The sequence below is a fragment of the Malania oleifera genome, chromosome 3 (assembly GCF_029873635.1).
Source record: "Malania oleifera isolate guangnan ecotype guangnan chromosome 3, ASM2987363v1, whole genome shotgun sequence".
Lineage (NCBI taxonomy): Eukaryota > Viridiplantae > Streptophyta > Magnoliopsida > Santalales > Ximeniaceae > Malania > Malania oleifera.
Window position 1 is genome coordinate 121,629,901 of NC_080419.1, and position 24,402 is coordinate 121,654,302.

Below are 24,402 nucleotides of genomic sequence, written 5' to 3' on the forward strand. Positions count from 1 at the left end.
TGGGGAGTAAAATTATTAGATTTTTAAATACGAACCTACTATAAATTCAGAGAAAAAAAATTTGAATTGAATTTTGATCATTTTAATGTCTTAAGTTTTGGAATATACAGTACTCAATATAAGATTGATTGCTATAACTTACAAGCATATTTAAGTTTTTAAGAAATATATATACTATGTAGCATAGCTAACAATGTTCGGTGAAATAAATAAGACAGAAAAATAAAGAATGCAATTGAGATTCCAATTCTTGCATTGCCTAGTAGCTTGGAGGGTTTGGAACAGTCTTTGGGGTTTGATGGGAGAGTGTTGGGTGTGCCCTAATTCTTTGAAGGCTCTCTTCATTTTTGATTTTAGAGGTTCTGGAAGGCATAAAGATGTTAGGACCTGTAGTGGTATACTATTTTTTCTGTTGTTTGAGTTACTCGACTGGAAAGATCTATCCAGAATTTTCATGATTGTGGGTCTTCTGTGGATTTGATTTGTGTCTGGATCGTTTTTCAGCATCCAGTTGGGTGTTCAGTGCCAGGTCTTTTGGTAGTATGGTTTTTGCTGATATTCTTCAGGATTGGCTAGCTTTTTTTAACCCAGTATAATTTTATTGCTTTTTTTTTTTTTTAACGAAAGAAATTTATTAAGAAAGAGAGAAGAAAAAATAAAAATTATGAGAGGGCAAGATATCCTCATAGCTAGAAAATGAAAAATAAAAAAGAACAAAGTAAAAGAAAATAAAACCAACACTCAACCTAACAAATTCTAAATAAGAGAACCCCTCTTCAAGCCCTTCCCATCATATTTGAGAGAACTCTGTAAGTTTACCAATTCATGCTGACCTACCTTCATTTTTCCTTTACCACCATCCAAACGAACTTTGTTAACTCCAAGATCAACCAAAACCAGATCCATTTTATACAGCCATCCAAATGAACTTTGTTAACTCCAAGATCAACCAAACCCAGATCCATTCTATACAGAACTTTTGAGCTTCTACATCCTTCACAGTAGCCTCCTACATAGGTAAGGGGAATTCTGACCCTACATTGAATACTTCCTATCAATTCATCCCCCCTCTCCACTCCTCAACCCTTCCAGCAGAGGAGGAGGCTCATAAGATCGCCAAGAAATTCAAAAGAGTTGGAATCATGACAAAATTGATTGTTGAAAATTCAGTCAACAATAATCCAGTATCACAGGCAAACTCTGTCATTCTCCGAAATTTCACCCATTTGCTTTTTCTTTCCAGTCTGATTTTCCTCTTCCTCTAAGACTGACTGACAGAACGGTACTGTGATTCATCAACCAAAAAAATCCCCTGCAGAATCTCCCTGCTGCTTTGGGCTGAATCAATGATTAACCAGAAATCTCTTCTTACCTGGTCCCTTCCATCACTCTGATTGACACTTATACCTTCATATCCTCAGATTTATTACATCCCTTTACATCTTTGCCACCCTCAGACGAATGATCCAACTCTGAATGCAATCCAAAGCAAAACTTATTCTCACCCTGCCCTTCAACAAGAAGCCACTGCTCCACAATGCACATGAGTTGTTTCCCCCTTATAATCCTCCAGAGGAAGCTCTTTCACCAAGCTGAGAGGAGAAAAAGTAACCCCAGCTAACCCACTGCACAACTGATCTTTTCCTTCCTTTTTATAACCTGGCTCAGATCTGAACTCACTACAGCCTGCAGACCAATTACAGCCTGGTCTTGGGTTTGTTTATAATATTGGCCCAGATTTGAAAGCACTACCAGAGAACTATCAGACATCCAGGCCCACTCAGGATACCTAGCTGCCTCAAGAACCCTAGCGTCCTCAGACGAAACTGTAGCCACCTCTGCACTACTCGCCACTGCCTCCAAACGATGAGGATAATGGCTGAAGATGAAGAAGCGACAGCACGATCTGCATCGCATTCCCACAGCAATCACAAAACTGCATGCTTCCTTCCTTCACGACCTTGCTCCACAAATGAGCATCCCTCTGAACCCCCTCACTGACCCCACCTTTGCCAGAATTATTTGCCTTCATCTGAAATTCCTTAGGGTGGTGCAAAATAGAAACTCACCTTCCCACTCTATCTCCAAAAACTTTATCATCTCCATCAAACGAACAAAAAGTCATTACCGGACGCTTCCAACCCTCATGCTTCAAAAACCTCTTCCCAATCATCCAAAAACCGACAACATCCCCTCTAGAAATCATTTGACTGACAACAAAGATAACCTAACCCATCAATTTTGCCTAGGGTTATGCTCAAGCACAAATAGAAACTCACCCTTTACCACTCTATCTAGTCTCAAATTGACGGTTGTTCTGATATTTTGCAGTCTCCTTTCTTCATGGAGTGATAACATTTTTTTGTCCACATCCAACATGCAAACACATTGGGAGGTCGGGGACTATAGGCTGCACTAGATGATGTAGGGCAGCCAAGCAGAAAGAGAACACAAGGAGAAATGGAGCATACGAGAGAGAGATAATTGGGAGAGGAGAGCATAGTGAAAGAAAAGAAGTGACTAGAAGAGAAAGAAGATATGAAGTAAAAGAGAAGTGGGGGGCAGGGAGGGGACAGAGAGAGAGAGAGAGAGAATCAGACAGTTTGATTCATTTTATTTTTTTTCAGTTTTTTGTTTTCTTTCTTTTGTCCACATTATTCTTATTTACAACCATGCTCTTAAACCTCCATGATAATATTAAAATTTCCATAGAAAATTTCTGCTTTCCATCATCCTCAAAATCAAAATGGCAATCGATTTCTATCTTATATAATTTCAGTTCAAATTCCAATGAATCATCCGAAATTTCTCGAAATTTTAACTTTAGAATAAAATTTCCTTGAAATTAAATTGTGAGATTTAGACACAAAATGAAAATTTTCTCTTAATTTCTGTTTTTTTTCAATTAAAAACAAAAAATTATTATAAGGAATTTGAAATTATGTGAAAAATTGAACTTACAACAACATTTTATCCAACCATTCATGTTTAAATTATCTTTATTTGTATAATAATTATATATCTAATCGGTATTATGAATTTCATTTATAAACCAAAGATGTTTAATACACATATTATATTACAACTATTGCACCTCATACAAACATAGATGTATTTAATTTGTAATATATTAGTCCTAAAACTTACATTATTATGTTTATTAAACAATTCTAGAAGTTAAAAAAAAAAAATTTACTACTAATGTCCATCATTTTTTTTTAAATCGAAATTGAAATTTCCATCAAAATTTCTGCACTCTGGAGCTTTGAAATTTTTTGTCGAAATCGAAATTTAAGACCTTGTTTACAACAACTACTTTGATTTGCATTTTATTTAATTATATTACATAATTCAACAGGATTATGTTGCAATCTGCTATTCTGTTGTATATTTGTTAAGTAGGTGGCAAAAAGAGGATTCAATTTCATTGGAAATCTAACTCTATCAATTGTTTTTGATAAATTTTATTCCAGTGACTCTAAATTGAGATTTTCTTTTAATGATAGAAAAAGAATAGATCTCGTTAATAGATTGAGAATTTACATAAATGAGAATAAGACATCTCCCCAAAAAACTGGAACAAACCAGAAGGAAAATCTAAAAACATCAAAATAAAGAGAAGAAAAAATCAAACCGTCAGACTACTCTGACCCCACTGAACTTCCATAAACTCCCTTGAAATATCCAAACCCAAAGCACCACAATGACGAGGTATAATGAATCTTTTCCCAAAACAGCAACCAATACAACTTCTTCCCCAAAAAGATCCATGCATTATGCTCCAACCACAACCCCTAACTCTGCAAAGAAACCACATTTCCATAACACAGCCCTATCTTTTTTCCTTCCAAAACCCACAAATGAAATGGCCAAAACTCAAAAGTTCCTCCACCGATTATGGACAAACCCAACTTTCTTCTAAAACTCCAAAAAGCTTGTTCCATACCCTCCAAGCAAATCACAATGCAAAAAAAAGATGAGCAATGTCTCAGAATTATTATAGCGAGGCACACAAACATATGGAGAAAGTGCCTTTAATGGTCTCCTAACTACAAGAAATTATTGGTATTGATTCTATTAAGCAGGATCGACCAGATAAAAGTCTTAATTTTCAGGTACTTTGGCCTCCCAAATAATAGAATAAAGAGGAAAAGAGGCATGGCTCAACAACAACACACAAAATGATTTACAAGAATAGACCCCTGAATGGTACTTGGACCAAACATGAACATCCCTCCACAAAGAAAGATGACAATTATACAATAAAATCATCAAGCAGGACAGCTCAAGCAACTATGAACTACCTATAACTAAGAGATCTCCTAAGCCCTAAAATGAAGATCCCAAGAAGCCAAAAGAATATCAAAATCACCAGCAAAGAAAGAAATAATGCTACTACTCTAACCTCAAATGGAAGGGACAATGAAATAATGTGGATAAGACACTGTTCCCCAGCCATGGGTCTTCCCAAAAATGAATCTGAGAAGCCCTTCCCACCATGAATTTAGTGTGAGGAATGAGTAAGGGATAAATCTGAAAGATAGATCTCCACAATTCTATGAAGACCATCTAAAGCTCTCATACATCTCCACAATTATCTGAGACCATCTAAAGCTCTCACTATTATCCCACCCATTCTCACTTAACCGTACTTGCTTCTAATGACTCTATGACAAAGCGAAGAATCATCTATGGAAAATGCCAAAGCCATTTAGCTAAGAGAGTGGTGTTTTTATACACCAATTTTCCAAGACCTGGTCCACCCTCCAATTTAGACCTGCACACCACATCCCAAGAAACTAAATGATCTCTATGACCCCCTGACTCCAGCCATAATTTTTCAATCTTACTAGTAATCCCCATAGGAATCTTAAATTGACAAGCAATACAATGGCATACTAGACAAACAAGCTTGAATAAGAGTAATTCTGCCCCATCCCCCTTCCAACCATCTAAATGCTTTGGAACCCTTTCCACTAACCTGTTTGCAAAGATCCAAAGATCTGGGATTAGCCCCCGGAAGTGACCCCAAAATATGTCAAAGACCAATCCAATAGAGCACAACCCACATCAAAGGATCAGTCCCTAGTAAACTCATCAAGCACATTAATAGCTGCTAAACCACTCATCTCCATGTTAGTTTTAAGCCTAGAAAACCTCTCAAAAACATGGCGAATACCCAAAGTAGTCCGGAAAGAAGAGTGGTGATCATCTAAAAAGAAAATGGCGTCATCAACAAACAGAAGGTGTGAAACTACCACTTCCTCTCACCCCACTACCAACCCTTTAACCAGCCCCCTATCCACCATCCTAACATTAGCTACCAAGACCAACAAAAAATGGGGAAGTGTCACCTTGTCTAATCACCCCCCCCCCCCCCCCCCGCCCGGCGGAACAAAAGCATTAAACCAAGATTCAGGTTCACCATTCACAGATTCTGAATATACACATTAGATATACAACCCCACATCCACTGATGCCATCTCTCACCAAATCCCTTTCTCTCAAAGATTTTATCTAAGCAACTCAAACTAACTCTGTCATAAGCTTTCTAGAAAGAAAAAAAAAAAAAGGGGGCAGCCAGGTGCACAAACCTCCAGCGTATGATCCAATTTAAAAATGAAACGCCTCTTCTTTCACCTTCAAATATCCTCCATCACCTCATTACCCACCAAAATAGCATCCACTATTTGTCTACCCCCACAACAAACATACTTTGAGCACTAGAAATGGTCTTATCAAGCACCAAGCTCAGTCTATTAGCTAATACTTTGGTGATAATCTTATACACACCAGAAACTAGACTAATAGATCTGAAGTCCTCTATCTTAATAGATCTACTCTTCTTAAGCGCCAAAGCAGTAAAATTCTATTCAATACTTGTTTCCAAATCCCATTCCCATAAATTCAGTAAAGACTTTAACCAAATCTCCCTTAATCGCATCCCAACTATCTTGAGAAAAAAAAAACCATATCAAAACATCTATTCTCGGAGCCTTATCCCTCAGCATCCCAAAAACAACACGCCTTATCACTTCCTCCTCATCAACTCATTTGATCTCCAGAAATGGGAGCCCAGTCAAACCCCTCAACCATTGGTCTACAAACATCATATCCTCAAGGACCTCAACTATCAATCTGAATTGACATATAATTTTTGAACATCAAGGAAATTTGTAATTAGTTAATTTATACTATTTTTTTAAATGAAATTTAATATAAAATTGATATTCAATTGTTGTGATGAAGAAGAGGGTCCTTGTCCATGTGGTTATACGGTACAACTTTCTAATTTTTTTATTGTAAGAAATCTCCCTAAAAAAATGAAAAATTATACATATTTTTGACATAGTCAAATTAAAAAAAAACTTAAAATTATATATAACATAGTTAAATTTTAAAAAATGAAAATTATATATATATTTTTGACATAGTTAAATTTCTATAACTTTATCTTTGTTTTAAGACCTACTGTGTGTTCTATTTATGTTTTTTCCTTATTCATCGCAAGTAAGTGGAAATGTTGTTTCATCATTTTCTGTTGATTTTGCGCAATAAGTATTCCATCTGTTTGTATCATCTCCTTAATGAGGAGATAACGGGCGATTGCATTGGCCTTTAGCAAGTAATCCCGTCATGGGTATGAGCGATAGACATGAAATTCACCCCACAGCTAGGAAGAGAGGAGGATTGATGGAGTCATAGGAAAAATAAACCTTGCCCTTGGCTTGGGTACTTTAGAGTCTTAAAAAAGTTCAGCTACTTTAAAAGTTAATTATTTTGGTTGTTTCAAGTTTTGTTTACATTTTGCTCAATTATTTTTACTTATTAACTATTTGTATTTTAGTAAAGTGTAAATAAAAGCACAAGCATGATTTAATATTTTAACATTTATTTAAACTATAATTTGTCAATTGAAAATTTTATTTTATAGCTTTTTTTTTTTTTTTACTTAATAGTCAATAAGTGGATATTAAACAAAATAGATTGTTCTTCTCTAGATAAGGGATCAGAGGTCTATGATTTGAATCTTAATATTATATTTTAGTCAAGTTCACTTTATGGACCTTGTAAGAGTTGTAGAAGATGTGACAGTGTTTGAACTATTCTATACTGTTTTCAGGATAAGCCATGTATAAAATTTTCTAGATTTAAATCTTAATATATCGAAAATAAAAATTCTAAATACAATTTTAACTAACATTGGTCAAAATTAAGTTATTTCAAGAATATTTTGTCTCATTTTAAGAAAAAAGGATTCAAAAAATAAAAATAAAATTACTGTCTGCCTCTTAGCTGTAATCTCTTTAATCTTAATGCATTTTCTGTTATTATCTAAGAGAAAAAAACAGTGTATGCAGATAAAAAAAATATTGAAGTCCTATGTTTTGCACTTCGATGGCAGGTCCCTCGTGCAAATGACTAACTGGGGGCATTTCTTTCCTCTTCCTAATTATTATTGTTCAGCTTCATCTTATTCTCCAGCATCATTATTTTTTGGGACAAAGAGAAAAAGTTCCTGCAGTCAACTTTTTGACATTAGCTCATTATACATCTTACTGAAAATAGATCTTTCAAAATACATATTAGAAGTGAGGACAATGATAAACTACCTCCAATGTGTCAAAGTTAGAAATACCTGGCAAAATATGCTTAAATATGCCCATATCATGACAAGGATATAGACAAGGGTTTTGGTCCTTGGCACATGTTAGAGTGGTGCCAAGCTTGGGTTTCCAATTTATTGTTGGTTTCCAATTTATTGTATGAAGAATATTTTGATACGCACCAGCACATATATTGTCATTCTATCTGTTTGAGCATATGCTCTCTGCCTAGCTCCTTATTTCATCTTCTTTTATCTCCTTTCTTTTATTTTCTATCACTATCCATAATTCTCATGATCAATTTAGATCTTGCAAGTATGCAAGATGGTTTCAGAACTCTGGTTCCAAGAGGTTCAGGGTTGAAGTAAGGTTATCAATGCTTTCCACCTTATTGTCTGTTATAGTGCAGTTAGTTCTGTGTATTTGTGCACCTATTAAAGTTTGATGCATTTGGCTCTTAAGGTGAGAAACAGGATCATGGATGAAAGGAATGTTTGATGGCTTGATATACATTGTTAGCCAACAACCAAACAGCTTAGGCTTTTAGATCAAGTGGTGGCAATCTAACACAATCTCAGAGCAAGCTTCAATGATCAATCATATCTGGTCAAAACCTTCACTCATTATTTCTCCATCCTACTATTTTTAAACCTAGCCCTACTTATCATATTCAAGCTAGGTGTTTCAAGTGTCCAAAAAGCACATACAATCAGCCAAGCAGAGGATCTTAGAAGACCACAGCCACAACTTGGCAACTGATTTACATCAAATGCATAGACAAGTTGAGGTATCCAAGCTAATTACGAATAACAAAAAGTTTTTGTGCTAAATGTCAAGGTAAAGAAATAAACTACTTTATCCCAAATCTCCAGCAAAATTTCCCATTCTGACTCTCCCTAGGACGTTTCTCTCTCTTTAATCCCCAGTCCCTACTGACAACATTCACCAATCCAAGCTAGATCAGCTACCAAAAAAGGGAATTTTTTGTAAGAAAACACTAAAGACAATGACATAAAAATTCTTTCCCCCAATCTCATTTTAGTTCTGGAAATCCCCCCAATTTTTTCCCATAAAAGTCATGCAATCAGCCAATCAGAAAGTACAATCCATGTAAAAATTTTAAATCATAACAAATACACAAGTTTCTCCAAAGTAAAATGCACAAAACAGACGGACAAACACACACACACACACACACATGCGCGAGATGAATATGCTAAATGATTTGACTGGGAAATGGCACGCACAAATGTAGTAGACCGATTTTCGCCTAAGTAGCAAGTCCTTCGTAGGTCTCCATTTTAATAACACAAAATGCACTATCTAGGCAACATGAAGCAGATCTATAAACTTTGAAACACCCACCCAGAGAATTCAAAAGAAAGTATAATGAAAAAAAAAATATCATGTTCATAAACCTGAAAATACTGAAAAAAACTAAACAAAATTTGAGACAGGACAATACCGGGTGCAGAAAGCTGGCAGATGGAAATTCAGCAAGAGATTCCTCTCCATTTAGTAGCTGTCTTGGGATTCTAAAAACAATATCAGAAGACAGAGTCCTTTGAGGAAGACTATCCACTAAGGAAAATCCTATAACCTGGTCCAAGGCTTTATATGCTGCACTGTCAGCACGGTTACTTCTTCGCAAGCTTATCAAGAACTTGATGTAGTCCAGTATCAATGCATTAAGAACAATATCATTGCAGCAGTGTTTACAAATAACCTCATCTAATATTACTGAACGATTTGTAGAGACATCAACTTGGCTGCCGTGGCTTGATCCGCCCAAGCTTGAACCACCATTATAGTTTGTAACATCCTTTGAGTTACTGTTTGCAAATAGAAGAACTCCTCTCCCAGCACAACAAAATTTACAAACCTTTCTACTACATTGAGAACACACCAAGATGGATGGAGAATCTCCTGTGGATGATAGCAGAGGGGATGCATATCCAGGTCCCCCACTTTCAGCATGAACTTGACATATACCACCAGAACATCTCTCTCCAACTCTAGTAATATTCCAAAAATCAATAGTATTATCATCAATAGTATCAAGACCAATAGCAGCTGTGATTTTGTCCTCAAGGGAAGCCTGCCCAAGCAACGCAAGGCTGTTTGCAACTCTGCATAATCTTCCTATGTACGTTTCATCAAGCAGTAGGTTTGGGTTTATAGTGGCAGGATCAATACCAATGGACAACAGTGCTCTATCCCTTTCAGCGGCAGAAAGATTCAACTGAAGACGTTCAATTTCCAGTTTCATAGCCTCTACAAAGTCCAGTTTCTTTTCCTGCAAGATTACAAACAAGCTCACATGTGAATGTTAACACCTCAAAAATTTACGTTGACAACTGCAACACCTACTACATGAGGCTTCCATGCCATACCGGGGTGCTGGAGAGGGCATGATATATACAGCTTTATTTATACAATTGGAAAGATTGTTTCCGTGACCTCATTTGAGTGTGGAACAACCCCACCATTGGGTTAAGGGCCAAGACTCACCCTTGTATGAAATTAATTTTTAACCAATAAATATTCATATTTATTTTTGTTATCACAACATAAGATAGTAATAAAATAAAATAGAAAATTACAATGTCAGAGAGGAAAAGAGATCCCCATTGCAGGGAAAAAAAAACATGAGAAAAACCAAAAAAAAAGGAAATAAAAGAAAAGAAAAAAACTAATCCCTAATTAAGAAATCCCCTTTTTTTATAGAAAAAGAAATTCATTAGATAAAGAAAGAATGTAAGATCAGGAGAGAAGACATCTCCTTAACGAAATCTAGGAATCCCCAGGCAAACCAAAAAAGGAAAAAACACAAAAAGAAAAAGACAGCAAAATAAAATCAACACGCCCTAAGAAGAGACTGCCAATCATGCTGAACAACTGAAAAATACACATCCCCTTGAAATTTCCATTGCCTTATCACCATAAAGAAGCCATAAAAAGAACCTTTTCCCACACCAACCAATAAGATAACTTCTTCCCTGAAAATATACACAAATTACGTTCCTACCACAAGCCCCAAAAACACTGCAAATAAAGCATAATTCCATAAAAAAATTCCTTCCTTCTTCCTCCCAATCCCCACAATAGATATTGCGAAGAACTCCTCCACCGTTCTAGAACAACCCAGCTTCCTTCAAAGTAATTGAATAACTTGTTCCAAACCTCCCATGCAAAATTGCAGTGCAAGAAAAATGTGAAACATATTCTGAACAATCAAAACAAAGCATACATATATCAGGGCAGAGCCTCTAAAGGTCTCCTCATCTGCAACGAGTCACTAGTATTTATCCTATTAAGCACAACCAACCAAAGAAATGCTTTGATTTTAAGGGTATTTTGACCTTCCAGATAACCTTGTAGAGTGCAAAGGAGAAATTGGTAGCAACCAAGAATTCATAGACAGATTAAACTCCCGAAGAATCCAACAATCAAGATTGACTATCATTTTTGCAAGAAACCCTACAGTTATTCAACATAACCAGAAAAGAAGATAACCCAATAGTCTCCCGATCATTTCAAGGCTGTCCTGAATTGAAAAACCCAAGAACATAAAGGACCACCTGAGTCTACACTAAAAGAAGAAATGGGATCATTGTGCCCTAAGCTCAAGTGAAATAGGCAAGGAAAAGAGGTAGACAGAACAACATTCCCCATCCAAATGAACTTCATTCCCTCTGAGACCAGCCAGCCGCATTCCATATCATCCAGAGTTTTTTGAGCACCAACATCATACGCACTGGTCTCCCTTGCCAGAGTAGGATTAGTCACCACAAAGTCTACACATCCAATTCCAACCCCCCACCCCACCTCAAAGATAGAAACATATTCCAAACCTTCATGCCTTAATATTCAATATTTATAGTTTTTTTTTATGAGAATATCCATATTCAAATGAAAATTTCAAAATTCAGTGCACAATTTTTTTTTTTTCAGAATTTTATAATTATGCTTCAGCAAACTCCAGTAACAATGCAATTAACTTCTTGTTTTCATATTTATATGAAGTCAAAATTCAACACAAAGCATTGAGTTATCTATTACGTTTATAATCACACATATTGGAATTACTACTTACATAAGAAGTAAATTGCAAATGACGCACTGATTAATAAAAATTTTTGCAGCATGCGATCATTTAAGATAAATACTTTTTTCACTGTTATTTGTTTGACAGTTGTTTCTTGCAAGGAACAAAACAACTAGGACATATAGAAAGCGATAGTGCTCCACATATCAGAGACACGGAGGGATAGCCCCCAATTTTTGGGGAGGTTCCTTTTGCTCCTCTTCCCCACCCCCCCCCCCCCCCCCCCCCTTCCCCACAAAAAAAAGGTACTAAGATTTCCAAAGAATATTGTTGCTGCCAAAATTTGTCCAGGAGAATTGGATCAATCACAAGTTCAATCAACTGCCAAGAATGAGAGAAAAATGGCTTGGAGGACCCAGTGTGTACTTTGAGAGATCACTCCGATGCCTAAGTCAAGGCATCTGAAAGGATTATTTGATTGCAACAATAAAAAAATGAGTGAAATTTAGATGAGATCCCTTACCTTCCTTAGAGGGTCTATTTTATAGGCATTCGAGATACCTCCTTATTGATTTTCCTACTAATGGTTCACAGGGGTTACATTTTGACTATGGATATGTTACTAGGGAGCAAAGATTGGTGTGCTAACCCCTTGCTTTAATTAAAGGAAGTAACCTCCTTTCCATTGATCCCTTGATGTCTTTTTATTTTTTGGTCTTACATAAGTTAATGCCGAGTTTAATGACAGGGTCTCTTTTAGGCTATATCAGCTGCCCCCTACTCTCAAGTCTTGGGGTTACCTTTTTCAGCTTGAGAGTATATTGCTGTAACGACCCGGCCCTTTACACGGACTCAGGTGTCACTCACACACATCAAATACCTATACCTGTTCAAGATATGGAAACAACCCGCCCTAAAAAGGGACATGCGGGTGTAAATCATACATAATCATGATGTAAATGTCGCGGAAAAACATAAACATCCATTGGGATTACTACTAGCCTTATACCAGAGTTCACTAATACATCCATAATTTACATACATTCGGACTTAGAGTAATCATCATATTACAACCCTCCAAAAAAAGACTTTCATCAAGTTTAGTACAAAATTTAGATGCTTACGTAAGCTAACCAAAATAACCACCCCAGTCCCTTTATCTACTAGGACCGACGCACGGACGGACCTGAAAACAAAGGTTGTAAGATAGGGTGAGACACCTCTCAGTAAGGAAGAAGGAGTTACAACAGTGTGTGACTGCATACATGCTTATTTTCATTCAATATCTGGAATATAAATCAAATATTTTCAATACAGTAATGCATAAGGTATATCATCATTCATATTACAAAATTCCCACATCTGTCTTTCGACCATTTAATGATTTATCAGATGACCAACAGCAAAATATCCCTATAACCAGTTTTACCCCGTGGCTTGGGTTGTGCACTGGTACTCGTCCAATCGTGCAGACACTGCCGAGTACCTACATACGATCCGACTGCCTCCATTGGCCCAATATCAGCCAATGGTTTCACCCTGCTAGCCGACCATCTTGGTACCCACATCGTTTAATACGTGTGGTTGCACGTGTACATCTAGCTATGATATCGTGCCGTATCATATAACAGTAGTTTATTTCAACTCTGCAAAGAAAGTATTTTTCAACCCTCCCGGGACTCTCAAGCTATGGTTCCGTGTATCATAAATTCAATTTATACAAATATGATTTTATCTCCCATAATCTATATCAATAGTATAGAAATAATTCCAGCGGGTTCAAACCGGCGTCTTTCCACTCAGTTTACCCCTCTTTGTTTACTGATGCGGCTCGGTGTATCACCAGCCTCGGTTTATCACATTGTCAGTATAACAAATTGGAATTTCATTCTTATATTCTATATCAGTAGTATAGAAAATACATTCATTTCCATTTCAACATATATCACATAAGTTTGATACAAAAACCCGCTAAATGATAGAAATTCAATATACATAGTTTAACTAAATAAATAAAGGAATCGAGCCTCTCCTACTATAGTATAAACACAAATAAACAATATTTGTAAAATTTGGAGATCACACGTCGAAATCCTCGTTTTTACCAAAAACCGTAAAATCGTCAAACCGACATTTCTACTCGGTAGAATTTCACAAATAAGCATTTAAATCATACATAATAACATAAACTAGTTTTTTAGCGGTTTAGTTTTCCAAAATAGCTGTTGTAATCAAGTTCCCCTTACCTTATATTCGAAATGAAACTTCGTACGAAAACGGTCCAAAACGACAACCCAAGATCCCGAAAACCTAAAACCACAGAACATAACCTTACTATGTTTTCTACTGCTATCCAAATATCCAATCAAAATTAGGATCAGATTCCTACCTCGATTCTTGGGAAAACCCGAAACCCTCCGAAACGACGATCCGATCCACTAAAAGTGTAGAGTTTCCTCTTCTGATCCATGCAGTACCCTACGTTTTTGGAAACGGACGATGAACGGCGAAGGATCTTAGAGAGAGAGAGAGAGAGAGAGAGAGAATGAGAGAATGAGAGAGGATAAGAGAATTTATAGAATAAATCTTTACTTAGCCCTTAAGTAATCTAAATAAATATCTCCTCCAAGATATTAATATATAAATATCTCAAAATATCTCTTTTCAAAATATCTTCTCCAAAATATTTTTTTTTTTCTTTTTTTTTTCTTTTTCGGGGTCGGGTTACTACAATTGCACTTACTATAAGTCCATTTATTATCACGACATTCGAATTAAGTCATCAGATGGCCATTTTTGGGCCTCATAAGCGATGCTCATCAGATGGGCCAACACTCTGTCAAGCAATGTTCCTTTCTTGTTGTCTCATGAGTGGTGCTCCTCATATGGGCCTATACTTTGCCAAGTGGCACATGTCTCTTGCAGCCTCATGAGTGGTACTCATCAAATGGGCATTTTTAGGCCTTACAAGGGACTCATCAGGATAGGCCAATTTCCCGAGCAGTGCCCATCTCTTGTTGCCTCATGAGCAATGCTCAAAGATGGGCATTTTTGGACCTCATAAGCAGTACTCATCAAATGGACCAATTTTTTTTTTCTTATTTGTCTCATGAATAGTGCCCATCAGATGAGCCAATTTTTTGCCGAGCAATGTCCATCTCTTGTTGCCTCATGAGCAGTGCTTATCAAATGAACATTTTTGGGTCTCATGAGCGATGCTCATAAGATGGATCAAGTTTTTTCCAAGTAGTGTCTATCTCTTATTACCTCATGAGTGTGTTTATCAAATGGACATTTTTTAGCCTCATGAGTAGTGCTCATCAGATGGGCATTTTTTGTCGAGTTCCGTCTCTTGTTGCCTCATGAACAATGCTCATCAAATGGGCACTTTTGGGCCTTATGAGCAGCACTCATTAAATGAACCAATTTTTTTTTCCCAAGCAGTGCCCATCTCTTGTTGCCTCATGAGCGGTGTTCATCAAATGAGCATTTTGAATTTACTAGGCATAGGGATCTTCATTATCCCCTTGGTAAAGGGGGGATTAGAAAATCTAGCTGAGGTTTCCACTATTAAGGGTTGGCTGCAAGCTTCTTTCACCAGCTTTTCTAGTTGATCACTTTTCTTGAGTCTTTCTTCAATTTCCTGGGACTGCTGCTCGTTAACGCCAACACTGTTGGCTCCTTCTACTTTCTTTGTCAGATTTGAAATTTTCAAGGCTGCCAATGTGGCTGCTAACCTAGGCCGACACCTGCTCCCACCCTCTTTCTAGAAGCCCAAGGCAACATCGCATTTCAGACCTTCATCCCTCAGCTCAAACTTGGAGGTAAGAAGACTCCAGCCCCACCTGAAGCTCCTTTGACTTCGGTGAAGCCTGCAACATCTCACTCTTGCTCTCACTAAGTTTGCCCTCACTATGATGAACCCATACAACTAATCCCAAGAGCTGACCAGTCGTAAGGGCCACATGAGGTGGGGAAGAAGACTGGAGGCTTGCAATCATTTGTGTGTATTGCTGAGCATAGCAGGCCCTTCTCTGGTTCAAGTTTCTCTAGACCAAAGTCTGCTAGGCCCAAGCAATTCTCCTCTTTTGTTGAATTTGGGAAAGACTCATAGGTGTGTATTGGCAATTTGTTAGAGGGGCTCTTCCCTTCGACTCCCAGCCTTTAAGCCTTCTTCTTCAGCCCAAACCAATGCTTTCAAGTCCTTCAACTTCCATGAAAGTCCAGGGCTGGTAGTGGGGAAGGTGGCTAATCTCTGGAACACCTCTTCCCAGGACCCCCCCTACCCCTCAGGTTGTGGCATCTCAAGAAGCAAAGGAAGCGCCGAAATAAGGGTCCTCATATTCACAGGTTGTGGCCACTGGTTTAACCCTGATTCCAACCCCAACAACCCTCTTTGAGGTTTTACAAATCAGCCCCAGCACTGCGGAAGTGCAGGACAACCCCAACTTTAAAGTGTTGATTGGTTCAGATACGAATAGTACACAATTCAGGGAGTGGGCTTCCAATTGGGCGTTGTGGCAGATGAAAATGGTTACAAAAGCCATTGATGTTTCTTTCGATGACTTAGAAGATATAGCTTTGAGACTTTTTTAGGAGATCAAGACCAAAAAAAAAAAAAAAAGAGGGGAGACAATTTAATTCTAAAAAACCCATGCGCAGCAACAAGAAACTGGATACAAACAGGGAGCTAAAACACCTGGAATGTTTAGTAAATTATGATAAATTGGGAGGATGTACACATTTGGTGGAGGCAAGAAGTATCCGGAGTTGCATTGTTAAACCATGTTAAGGAAAATCATCTCTTAGAATGTGAGGGGACCTAAATGATAAAAATCAAAAAGAAGTCTAATCTAGTTCATTCTTAGGGAATGGAGAGGCAACATTGTCTGCCGACAGGAAACCAAAGTGGAAAATATGAATCAACTTTTAGTCAAAGATCTATGGGGATGGGAGACTTGTGATTGGGTTCCCCTTGGTGCTATAGGTAATGCAAGAGGCATCTTGTTTTGTGAAATCTCAATGCTATGGAGATGCTGGATCATTCCATCAAACTCTTATTTTGACTTGGGTCTGTCAAAAAACCTGGACAACAATTTTCTATGGGCCCTCACCGGGTTCTACCGCCTAGGTGAAGAACCTCATGGACACCATTTTTGGACCAAGCTCTTGGAGATTTCAGTATGGGGTTGCATCCCCATGAAAGAAATGGGGCAGTTGCATGAGAAAGTTCTTAAGACTTCATCGCTGTAAAATGCCCTTATTGATCTTCCACTCATGGGGGGAACTTTCACTAGGTCCAACACTAGAGAGCCACCTTCTTTCTCGAGGATTGAGATATTCCTTATTTCGGCGAATTGGGATATACACTTCTCCAAAACCACCAAGGAATGCCTCCTCAGGCCCACTTCAGACGACTTCCCAATTCTCACTCACACAAGAGAAGTCAAATGGGGGCCAACCCCTTTCCGCTTTGAGAACATGTGGTTAAAGCACTATGGTTTCAAACATATCATTAAGCACTAGTGGTCCACGCTTCAAATTGGGGGGAAAGCTAGCTTGTGCTAGCATCAAAACTGAAGGGGTTGAAAGAAAAGCTAAAGGTGTGGAACAAGGGCACCTTTGGAAATATTCAAGCAAAAAAAGACCAATATTCTTACTGGCATTAAGGATCTTGACAAGTAGGAGCTGGGACAAGGGTTCAATACCTACAGAAAGGCAAACAGGGTATTGCTAAAGAAGGAATTATTAAGATTATTAGCATTGAAGAAATCACTAGGAGGCGGAAATCTAGAGCCTTATGACCCAACGAGGGACAACGAAAAACATCTGGGTAGAGGAAGGGGAAATAAAAAAAGGGGCATCTGTGAGTTACAAAGTCCTCTACTCTGATACCAAAAACTGGAGATCTGCAGTGGATGGTATTAATTTTAAATCTCCCAAGCCCTCTACCGTGGAGTGGCTAAAGAGACCTTTTGAAGAAGCTGAAATCCTGCAAACTATCAAAGATTGCTACAAAGACAAAGCACCTCGTCCAAATGGTTTCTCCTGATCTTTTTTCCAATCTAACTGGGGTGCTCTCAAACAAGAATTTATCAGCACGTTTGAGGATTTCTTTAGATTAGGTAGATTTGTGTGCAGCATCAATGCCACTTCTCTCTTTTTGATTCCGAAGAAATTCGGGGCCATTAATATTATAGACTTTCTTCCAATCAACCTGGTGGGAAGTACTTATAAGATCCTTGCTGAAGTCCTAGCTAAGAGGATCAAAAGATCCATTATAGAAGTTATTGAGCAACATAAACGTGCCTTTGTCGCCGAAAACAGATCATAGATGCAGCACTTATCGCTAATGTAGTGGTGGATACCCATCAGAGGGAAAGGAAAAGCAAGTGTGGTGTGCAAGCTTGACATAGAGAAAGCCTTTGATCACGTCAACTGGAACTTTCTTCTCTATCTTCTTAGAAATATGGGTTTTGGGGAGTGATGGTGTGGATAGATCGCCCATTCCATCAGTACACCAAGCTTCTCAATACTCATCAATGGGTGCCCCGTTGAATTCTTTCGCTCCTCCAAAAGGACTGAGACGGGGACCCCTTTGTTCCCCCTCATGCTCCTTGTGGCAATGGAGGCATTAAGACTCAAGTTGAAAAAAGCTACTGAAAAAGGGCTCCTTAAGGCCTCAAAATCCGCAGAAATGGAAGGTCTATGGAGGTCTCATATTTCTTGTTCGAGGATGACACTGTCATTTTTTTATGAGGATGACCTCCACATTCTGAATCTGTGATGTATTTTGGCAGCGTTTGAGGCTGTCTCAAGTTTGAAAGTAAATCTTGAAAAAAGTGAAATTATTCCAATTAGTAACAGTTCAAGAGGACCTTTCCTTGGAGGTCCTTCGCTGCAAATTTAGATCTTTCCCTATCATTTACCTTGGGCTACCTATAGGAGCCAAATTCAAAAATAAAGGAGTGTGGGACCCCATTGTTGAGAACGAAAAAAAGGCTAGCAGGATGGAAAAAGGATTTTCTTTTTTTTTTTGTCAAAAGGTGGCAGAGTCATTCTTATTAAAAGCATCCTGACAAATCTTCCCATTTGTTTCATGTCCCGCCTCCCACTCCCAGCTTCTGTTGCCAAGAGATTGGAAGGAATTCAAAGGAGGTTCCTATGGGAGAGCTTGGGGGCAGAATTCAAGTTCCACCTGGTCAAATGGGGGCATGGTGAAAAAACCTAGTTGTCAGGAGGTTTGAGTTTAAAGTCCCTCCACATTTTCAATAAAGCCCTTCTTGGGAAATGGTTGTGGAGATTCAAGATAGAAAAAGATCATCTTTGTTGGAATCATTGCCATGAAATATGAGCTTGAGCATAATGAGTGGATCTCCCAGGCCCGGAGAGGACCAAATTGTGTAGGGGTGTGGAAATGCATTAGGAGAGACTGCAATGGCTTTTCTTGCATTGGATTTCAAGTAGGGAATGGTGACAACATTTATTTTTGGCAAGATGTGTGGAGTGGTCAGGAGGCTCTTAATGTCTTATTTCCAGCCATTTACAACTTTGCCTGCAACAAAGACACCTGCATAGGTCAGCACCTTCAAACATCAAATCAAGGTTTTTTCTGGAAAACTTCCCACAGAAATGTGGAAGACTAGGAATTCCGTTAGCTCACTGACTTCTGCAGTAATATTTACAATTTCCAGCACCAAAATACTCAATCTTACTATTTGAATCTTAGATAAGAAGTAGGTCTTCACAGTTAGATCCTTCTAAAGAAGGCTTTTTCCTTTGGAGTTAAACAGCACTTACTCCTCTTAGTCTCAGACCTGGAAGACGGCTGCCCCTACAAAGGTTGCCTTTTTCACCTGGGAAGCAACTCATGATAAGATTCTGACCCTGGGCAACTTGCAGAGAAAGGGGTTCTCTGTTGACAACAGACCTTTGCATGGTTGCAGCAGAATCAATTCAGCACATCTTTCTTCATTGCCCTTGGACCAGAAATCATTGGAACTTGGTTTTGATTCTGATCGGACAACAGTGGTCTACTGCCAGCTCTGTGGAAGGGGAGCTCTATGCCTGAGAGGGATTCTGGCAACAAAGGTAAAGAGGAAAGCTTTGTCTCTCATTCCTCTTGCAATTTTCTGGTGTGTTGGGAAAAAGAAAAACAGGAGAGTGTTTAAAAATTCAATCTCATCACTTCAGATCACCAAAGAGCAGTGGTTTACTGTAGTTATTAGTTGGCATAATGGACTTGTAGCAAATGATTTCAGCATAATTTTTTTATTTTTGTAACACCTTTCAGGGTGGTGATTTCTTGTACCTTGGGTTGGCATCCCCTTGATGCCCTTTCAAAATACTATGATTACAACCCTTTGATGATTAAAAAAAAATTAAAAAGCATAAGTTACATTCAATATCTGGTCGAAAATAGGCACCTCAAATGAGCCAGTACAGCCCTTATCGATGCCCTCAATTAAGTTAGACAAGATTATGGCATATACGCAATCTCTTAGCATCATATCATATACTGAATACAAACCAGATGGAACAGCCAAATACATGAATCAGAAGCAGATCAAGTGATTTAATATAAACCAATTGATGAAACAAGGCAATTAAACTTAACAAGTTGATATGTTAAGGCATCATAGCTGGAAGAACTATGAAATGAGCATTCCAAATGTTTTTGGAGAAAGAATCTGATAACATACTGGTTCAAAGCTACACTAAACAAAATTTATCATACCATGCGGGGACCTGCAAGGGATTTCAAACAATTTATGTACTGTTGGGCACTGTCTGAAGCTCTTCCATCTTGTGCAGAGGATATTTGGACCTCAACATCATCCTGGTTTCCAGTGACAACATTATCCAAGAAATCAAGAAAGTTGCTTCCCTCATACATGGTATTTTGTGTCTCTTCTTGAGAAACAGATTCTGAATGAGTGCTTTCTCCAGTTAAAAGGTCTACCCAAAGGTCGGCAGAAGCATTGGGCTGCTCTAACTGTGATGCAGGTTCCTTGGATGAAGAAGTGCCTAAAAATGGATTATTATCATACATACAAGGGTTAGTTTTTTTTTGTAACTTTTTTGTGAAGTCACATAACCGTGCACCAGGGTCCTCATTGGTAAATACACCAGTCCAGGGAAGAGAAACTCCAAGTACTTCTATCTGCAACAAAATTTGCAGTAGAACTATTATTAAACATCAAGTACAGCAAAACAACCCCCCAACTCCTCCATAATAATAAGAAGAAGAGAGATTATAAAAAACAAATAAATAAATAAAAACAAACAGAAAAGAGAAAAGGCGAGAAAAGAGCCAAAGGATAATTCATTTATAGTCATCATTCCATGTCAATTCCCAATCAAAAACTGAAAATCAAGAACAAGAAAAGATCAAAAAGGTAGCATTTGAACCGATGCGAGGAAATAAACATATAAACTAACTGAAATATGGCATCTGATAGGTTCAAATATATAGGAAAAGGAATCGAGCTACCCAGTCTACCTTGTTTGAACTTCGAACAGGGCCATATTTAATGATGATACGACTCTGAAGACAAAATATTCACTACCGTGCACCAGTATAGTCAGATTTAAGCCAAGGATATGTTTTCTAATCCTATGGTTTTATTTCCCCTATTGACTGCTTCAAAGATTTTGTAACATCTCTTTTCTTAAGAGATAAGTAAACAATACACGAGGGAGAAGAGAAAAGGACCACCCAGAAAAATCACAAAAAAACTGAAATACAGACAGCAGAAACATGACTCAGTAGATCAAAGCTCTCCAGTCACAACGAATATGAATCAAAGAAACTCTTCAAAAACACCCACCACATAAGACCAAAGCGGGGAAAGAAGACCACCCAATTCCAGAGCAAATGAAGAAGAAAGAAGTATCCCTAGAGATCCTTGAATTCCTATGTTAGAATACCACTTTACCTCAAAACTTAAGTGATTGGATTGTGGGCCAACAATGTATATCAAGCCTTCACACTCCACCACACATGCCAGCCCGACAGCACATGGGAGATAAACAAACCAGAAACACCCATTATAGTGAAAGGGATTTTTTTTTTTTTTTTTGAGATAATATAAGAAGGTATATTAGATTGAGAAAGAGAAGTTACAACCTAAGGAGACAAGAGGTCCACTAGAAAAAATAAAAAACAGAAACTAGACAAAAAATAATAATAATGATGAAAATTAAAAAATAATAATTAAAAATATAAATATAAATATAAAAAAATTATTTATAAATAAATAAAGAAAAGTGCTCCTAAGTCCTAACCAAGAAAACCCCTTTTCAATCCTCGCCATAATTCACTGAGCACTTTAAATTTGCAAGCTCCCTCTAGCCCTTCTTGGCTTTGTACTTACCCCCATCAAAGTACACTTCAATTCCACCAGCATCACACATTTTTAAATCCAATATATCTTGGGCTTCTAAGTACTTCCTAGAATCACCTCCAACGGTGTAGCTGTGTAGGTAAAATTCCATCATTGCACCTGCAGTTTATTATCCAACCCATCATTCTAAAAAATTGGTACACCCCCCCCCCCCCCCCACTCCCCAAAAAAAAAAAAAATCCTTCCATTGGGCAGGATGTACATATGATAGATCGCCGAGAACATCAAAGGAATCAGAAACATATCCATATTGTTCCTGAATCTCATACAACAGCAAACCACCACAACAGTCAAACTCACTGAGGTCATCACTATAGTTATCTGAAAAATATAACAATCTCTTAGCCTCCTTTCCTTTGCTAACTCCATCACTTGCTATATCCTTCACCATCTTAGCAAGTTTATCTTCCACAGTGCTAACTCTCCTTAAGAATCTCTCCTTATAATCTTTGGCCTTATCTCAAGGGAATGCTCTCTTTCTGCTTCATATAATTTCTTCATTTCCTCACCCATCATTGTAGCCTTCTGACGAGCATACACCATAGGACCCTTAGATTTTTCAGAATTAAATCCTGAAACACCAGATCTCCTACCCAATTCAGCTTCTTCTCTTTCATTAATCCAGTTGACACCAGCCTCTATCCCTCTGCCAAACCAGAATCAAAAGCCAATCTGACACTTCTATTATTATCCTCACTTTCTTCACAAACTGATTTCAAAACCAAACTAATATCATCCTGATTGCACTTTGAATGTTGATCCATTCTATTCTTATTTTGGAGAGCTGGAGAAGATCTTGTATTTCGTTGACATATTGCTGAATACCCAACTCTCCCGTATGTAAATTTTGGCTAGGAAAATGGGCTTGTTCAGAAACAGGTTCGTGCAAGGGAAGGGCCTGAACACCCATATCCTTGCCCTGGGCCTTTTTAGATACAAGGCCTACCTGTGAAAGCCCCTGTATATAAGAAACTTCTTTTGAATCCAGAGAAAGGACCATTGCATTCTTGTCAGAACACTGGGCCTGTTCTATTAAATGGCCCAACTTCGTTAAAAAAGAAGCACCACTTTTCTCACAAACTTGGCCCAAATCCAAGATGAGTACCAGACGACCAGGCCCAGACTTCATAACCTCACCGTTCGCAGCCCTAGCTACCTCTGCAAGATTAGCAGCAACCACTGGAACCCTAGTTCCCTGCACCTCAGGGATGTTCACCTCCAATTGAGCGGCACTGCAGGCTGGTAACAGCACCCCTGATTCCTTCAATTGCGGATAAGACACATTTTTTTCTGATTGTGGACTACTTGAGTAGTCTTCATCAATCTTTCCTTCCATCACCTCCTTCACCTATCTTTCTCAAGCATCCATCCTCAAGCACACATGCTCAACCCCAGAGTACCCATTTTCCCAGGCTTGATCTCTCCTTCAACTGTGGGTATCCTCCTATCCATGCTCAAGGCCTCAGGCTATAAGCATTCACCATCTGTGCCAACCTAAGAACACTCATCTATCCATGCATGCTCCATCCTGAGTATCCATCTATCAATGTTTAATCTTGGACATCTACCATCCATCCTCGGCGTGGGACATGCTCTCATTCAAGCTCTTTGTGAGTGCCTACCATTCATCCTTGGTGTGAAGGCATCCCTCCATTTACACTCAATTTGGGGAACTCACTGATCATCCTCAATCTAGGGAGCACCCCCTTCCACCTATGCTACTTTAAGGCAGGGGCAATCCCTCATCTAGCCTCATCTACAAGCAACTCTCTATCATGCTCAATCTGAGAGCATTCCGTCCCATGACCAACAAACCAAAGCTCTATATTCATGCTCCATCTGAAAGCATCACATCCTTGCTCGATCCATGAGCATCTCTCCTTCTGTCCTTAACCTAGGGGAGCCCCTCCATCAGTGCTCAGTTTAGAAGCACCACTCCTACCATCTGGAGCATCAGACTGCAATGCTCGATCTGCGCGCAGCCAGCTATTCACTCAGGAACCCCCATCTGTGCTCAATCCACCTCCACTTAGGCTCAATCTTAAAGCATCGAGTCACCATTTAAACTTTGAGCAACCAATCATGCTTCTTAATAGTTTTAAGACAACCAATTGTTAAGAGCTTGAGTGAAGCAGCCAACCAATTGAATTTTTTTAACTTCTCATGGAATTTGTAGTCGCCACAACCCCTAACTGAAAGATACAAAATGAAAAATCGATTTCATTCAAGTGGCATTTGGGCCTGCCCATTTTTCCATGCTTCTCCTTTTTAAAATAAAAGTCAAGTTTGAGGCACGCGGTAAAAATTCTTTTTGAGTTTAAAAAGGGCTAACTGATGTCTC

General features: G+C 38.3%; 1 protein-coding gene across 2 annotated transcripts in view; it reads right to left on the bottom strand.

Moving 5' to 3' along the window:
- The window catches only part of LOC131150495 (probable phosphoinositide phosphatase SAC9), a 75,345-nt gene that overhangs the window by 11,896 nt on the left and 39,047 nt on the right, over nucleotides 1-24,402 (bottom strand). For both annotated transcript variants that reach the window (XM_058101231.1, XM_058101232.1), the window contains exons 9-10: nucleotides 20,393-20,818; nucleotides 9,073-9,903 (exon numbers count right to left, since the gene is read on the bottom strand). In XM_058101231.1, coding sequence (XP_057957214.1) covers nucleotides 9,073-9,903; nucleotides 20,393-20,818 — 1,257 coding nt within the window. The remainder of the gene's footprint in view (nucleotides 1-9,072; nucleotides 9,904-20,392; nucleotides 20,819-24,402) is intronic.